Genomic DNA, 5,000 nt, shown 5'->3' on the forward strand with positions numbered 1-5,000 from the left:
GAAGGAAGGAAGGAAGGGAGGAAGGAGGGAAGGAAGAAGGAAGGAAAGGAGGGAGGAAGGAGGGAGGGAGGAAGGAAAGGAGGGAGGGAAGAAGGAAAGGAGGGAGGAAAGAAGGAAGGAAAGGAAGGAGGGAGGAAGAGGAAGGAAAGGAGAGAGGGAGGAAGGAAAGGAGAGAGGGAGGAAGGAAAGGAGGGAGGAAAGAAGGAAGGAAGGAAGGAAAGGAGGAAAGAAAGAGAGAAGAAGGTAAGGAAGGAAAGAAGGAACAGTCAAAACGGACGGTGTCAATTTGACCCGGGAGGACGACAGGAAGGTTAAAAGCAGCCTATTTAAATATTTTCATTTACCACCGACAGAGACATCACTTTGCCCAGGCCATCGCCATCCTCAACACTCAAGGCTGCAACATATTTGAGAAGTTCAACAGGAAGGTGAGATATAAAATCATTACAAAGATATATTCACACTGTCTCACTTTTAAATTCAATTCATTATATTCTGCTGTCTGCTGTTTGGTAGGATTACCAACGCATGCTGGATCTGATGAGAGACATCATCCTGGCTACAGACCTGGCTCACCACCTCCGCATATTCAAGGACCTGCAGAAGATGTCTGATGGTACGTTACGTAGCACAGCAAGGAAGGAGGGAGGGAGGGAGGAAGGAAAGGAGGGTGGGAGGAAAGAAGGAAAGGAGGGAGGGAGGAAAAAAGGAAGGAAAGGAGGGAGGAAGGAAAGGAGGGAGGAAAGGAGGAAGGAAAGGAGGGAGGAAAGAAGGAAGGAAAGGAGGGAGGGAGGAAAGGAGGAAGGAAGGAAAGAATGGAGGGAGGAAAGGAGCGAGGAAGGAAAGGAGGAAGGAAGGAAAGAAGGGAGGGAGGAAGGAAAGGAGGGAGGAAGGAAGGAAGGAAAGGAGGGAGGGAGGAAAGAAGGAAGGAAAGGAGGGAGGGAGGAAGGAAAGGAGGGAGGAAAGAAGGAAGGAAAGGGGGGAGGAAGGAAAGGAGGAAGGAAGGAAAGGATGGAGGGAGGAAGGAAAGAAGGAAGGAAGGAAAGGAGGGAGGAAGGAAAGGAGGGAGGAAGGAAAGGAGGAAGGAAGGAAAGAAGGGAGGGAGGAAGGAAAGGAGGGAGGAAGGAAGGAAGGAAAGGAGGGAGGGAGGAAAGAAGGAAGGAAAGGAGGGAGGGAGGAAGGAAAGGAGGGAGGGAGGAAAGAAGCAAGGAAAGGGGGGAGGAAGGAAAGGAGGGAGGAATGGAAGGAAAGGAGGGAAGGAGGGAGAAGGGAAGGAAGGAAGAAAGGAAAGGAGAAGGGAGGGAGGAAGGAAGGAAAGGAGGAAGGAAGGAAGCAAGGAAGGAGCAAAGAAAGAGGGGAGGGTTAACATAACTTCATTACGGATTTACTTCCTTTTCTCAGCCTTCCTTCCTCCCTTGCTTCTCTCCTAAATTCCTTCTTCTTTTCGTCCTTACTCCTTTCCTTCCTTCCTTCCTTCAATCAATCAATCAATCAATCAATCAATCAGTGCACTGGCAAACACCATTAGGGGTCGCCATAGTTACGTAGCACGGCCGCATTACTGAACCTCTCTCTGCTTTTTGTTTTTGACTCACAACCCTGAACGAGGTTTCTTGGTAAATGGCTGCATTTATATAGCGTTTTTATCCAAAGTGCTTCAGTGTTTACCTCTCGTTCACCCACTCACACACATTAGTGCCCGCAGACGCACCACGTTTGGGAGGAATGTGTTGTCTGTGGTGGGGGGGGGGGCATCTGGAATAGTCTTCCCTCCACAATAAGGTTTAAAAAATAAAAAAAAATCTGCCATTCTGATAATTAAGTGATGATTTTTCTTGATTACAAGTTAACTCATATAGTGTTTATTCATTCTCTGGCTTAATAATTACTGACAGATAAGTGGACTGTTAATTTATCAACTCATTTTCTCTTTCATTATGACTTGCTTCTTAGCTAGCGTGACTTATTTAGCAGGAATCTGAGGACAAACTCTCACTATTCTTCACTGACATTCTTAATAATCGTCTACTTTTATTGGACTATTTACCCCTTCTGGGTTCTTACTGCACTCTTATGTAATATAATTGGCCATAACCTCTTGGCCAGTAGTTCGTTACGCTTGAATGCAGCCAATTATAAGTTATCCTGAGTGGATGTCTTCTTAGTAAAAATCAATTTTGAGCTGTTCAACTAATTCAAGGACATTAAAAACCTCTCAATGAGTAAGCAACTGCTCCCCACCACAGTGTGTACCTCTTGGACATAAGTGGTTGAAGATGCCTTTAAAAATCATTTCCTTTTACCAAAATACTCATTCAGCTGTGGCCATGACTTCTGATCATCGGTATCTATCAGCACATTGTGGCATTTTGATTAAAAAGTGATAAATGAATAGACTATAGAAACTATTTCAAATCAGTTAACCCTCCTGTTGTCCTCGAGTCAAGGAAGGAAGGGGGGGAGAAGGAAGGAAAGGAGGGAGGGAGGGAGGGTGGGAGGAGGAAAGGAGGAAGGAAGGAAGGGAGGAAGGAAGAAGGAAGGATGGGAGGAAGGGAGGTAGGAAGGAAAGAAGGACAGAAGGAAGGAAAGAAGGAAGGGAGGAAGGAAAGGAGGAAGAAGGAAGGGAGGATGGAAGGAAGGAAGGAAGAAGGAAGGAAAGGAGGAAGGAAGGAAGGGAGGAAGAAGGAAGGAAGGGAGGAAGGAGGGAAGGAAAGAAGGACAGAAGGAAGGAAGAAAAGGAGGAAGGATGGAAGGGCGGAAGAAGGATGGAAGGGAGGAAGGAGGGAAAGAAAGAAAGAAGGACAGAAGGAAGGAAAGAAGGACAGACGGGAGGAAAGAAGGACAGAAGGAAGGAACAGTCAAAATAGATGGGGTCAGTTTGACCCGGGAGGACAACACGAAGGTTAAATGAAGTTTTTGTTCCTGTCCAGTGATTTAATCAATAGCTTTGCTCAGATCTTCAAAAAGTATCTCTCTATAGTTTTTACAGAGATGTTTGAAATACTGTAATATAAAGATAAAGTAGTTATAAGTAATTGTGTGTGTGTGTGTGTGTGTGTGTGTGTGTGTGTGTGTGTGTGTGTGTGTGTGTGTGTGTGTGTGTGTGTGTGTGTGTGTGTGTGTGTGTGTGTGTGTGTTTCAGATGGATATGATCCAAAAAGCACAACCCACCGCTCCATGCTGCTGTGCCTGTTGATGACGTCATGTGACCTGTCGGACCAAACCAAGGGCTGGAAGACAACACGCAAGATAGCTGTCAGTTCAAATATATGAAGACCTAAAAAAGATTTAACTTTGACTTCATGTTACTGCTGTACATCTATTTGTGACCATATTAGTGGAGTATCAGGTTTATATTGGTATGTAGCTAGAGTTAATAATATAATATATACTGTATTAACCCTCCTGTTGTCAAGGAAGAAAGGGAGGAAGAAGGAAGGAAAGGAGGGAGGAAGGGAGGAAGAAGGAAGGAAAGGAGTGAGGAAGAAGGAAGGAAAGAAGGGAGGAAGGGAGGAAGGAAAGGAGGGAGGAAGAAGGAAGGAAAGAAGGGAGGAAGGGAGGAAGAAGGAAGGAAAGGAGGGAGGAAGAAGGAAGGAAAAAAGGGAGGAAGAAGGGAGGAAAGAAGGAAGGAAAGGAGGGAGGAAGAAGGACGGAAGGAAGGGAGGAAGAAGGAAGGAAAGGAGGGAGGAAGAAGGAAGGAAAGGAGGGAGGAAGAAGGAAGGAAAGAAGGAAGGAAGGGAGGAAGAAGGAAGGAAAAAAGGGAGGAAGAAGGGAGGAAAGAAGGAAGGAAAGGAGGGAGGAAAGAAAGAAGGGAGGAAGGAAAGGAAGGAAGAAAGGTAGGAGGGAGGGAGGGAGGGAGGAAGGAAAGAAGGACAGAGGAAAGAAAGAAAGGGATGAAATAAAGAGAGAAGGAGGGAGAGAGGACGGGAGGAAGGAAAGGAAGGAAGGAAGGAAGGAAGGAAGGAAGAAAAGGGGATGGAGGGAGGACAGACGGAAGGAAGGAAGGGGGGACAGAAGGAACAGTCAAAACAGACAGGGTCATTTTAACCCGGGAGGACTACACAAAGGTTAAATCATGCAAATGTACTATACTGATATTACAGTTATATAATAAATGTTAATAATCATCCTTAGTATGTAGAGTGAGATACAGGTTATAGTAGTAGAAGCAACAGTGGTAAATATGTTGGTCGGTTTCTACTCAATATATTTTAAATCAGCTTCTTATGTGAGTAAAGGACTGTAGTTTCAGACAGTATTGCTGTGAGCTTACATTAAGGCTGCTCAATTAACAATCTAAAAACTAATAAAATCGAGGGGAAACGATTTTTAAAAATAATAATGAGATTGCGCTCAATAACAAAGCTTTTATTTTGAAAAGCTTAGACCGGAAGCCACCGGAAGCCGCTGCAGCTCCGTTAGTTTGACAGAAGCTGAAACACACGGCGAAATGTTTTAACTGTAAATAAAAGTGCAGAGTTTCCAGCCTGCGTCAGACGATGCTGAGTTTACTGACTAATTATTAAAAACCAGGAAGTGATGTGTGAACTGTCGTCATGGTAACCAGCTCAGCTCTAATATCTCTGCACATATTCTGCTGTTTGTTGCGTTAAGCGGCAGATAAAAGGCTGCTGCTGGGAGAGAAAACTAATTAAACCGAATGGACAAGAAATGTTCAAGTAATGCAGCAAGTTTCTAAAGTTAAAAAAAGTTCATTTTAATAATCGTGATTTCAATTTTGACCCAAATAATCGTGATTATGATTTTTTCCATAATCGAGCAGCCCTAGCTTACATGCAGTAGAAAGACGTGAACAACAGGAGCTGCTCGCGCTTCACTCCAGCGGCTCCTCTGCACATACCTAAAGATCTTTAGTGACTATATAGTAACACTGACCCATTTCTAGGACAATGGAGATTATGGGATGCTGAGCTTGTACAGTAGGAAATGACCTTGTGGTCTATATTTCACGATATTCAATGAACTCCACTCCATTATAG

The 5,000-nt window shown here is 44.5% G+C and overlaps 1 protein-coding gene across 1 annotated transcript in view; it reads left to right on the forward strand.

The window, feature by feature from the left end:
- Window positions 1–5,000, forward strand: part of LOC128359969 (cGMP-dependent 3',5'-cyclic phosphodiesterase) — a 238,018-nt gene that overhangs the window by 227,446 nt on the left and 5,572 nt on the right. The window contains exons 12-14 of the mRNA XM_053320282.1: window positions 354–428; window positions 517–616; window positions 3,143–3,255. Of these exons, the coding sequence (XP_053176257.1) occupies window positions 354–428; window positions 517–616; window positions 3,143–3,255 (288 nt within the window). The remainder of the gene's footprint in view (window positions 1–353; window positions 429–516; window positions 617–3,142; window positions 3,256–5,000) is intronic.

This window comes from Scomber japonicus, chromosome 6 (genome assembly GCF_027409825.1).
Source record: "Scomber japonicus isolate fScoJap1 chromosome 6, fScoJap1.pri, whole genome shotgun sequence".
Taxonomy (NCBI): domain Eukaryota; kingdom Metazoa; phylum Chordata; class Actinopteri; order Scombriformes; family Scombridae; genus Scomber; species Scomber japonicus.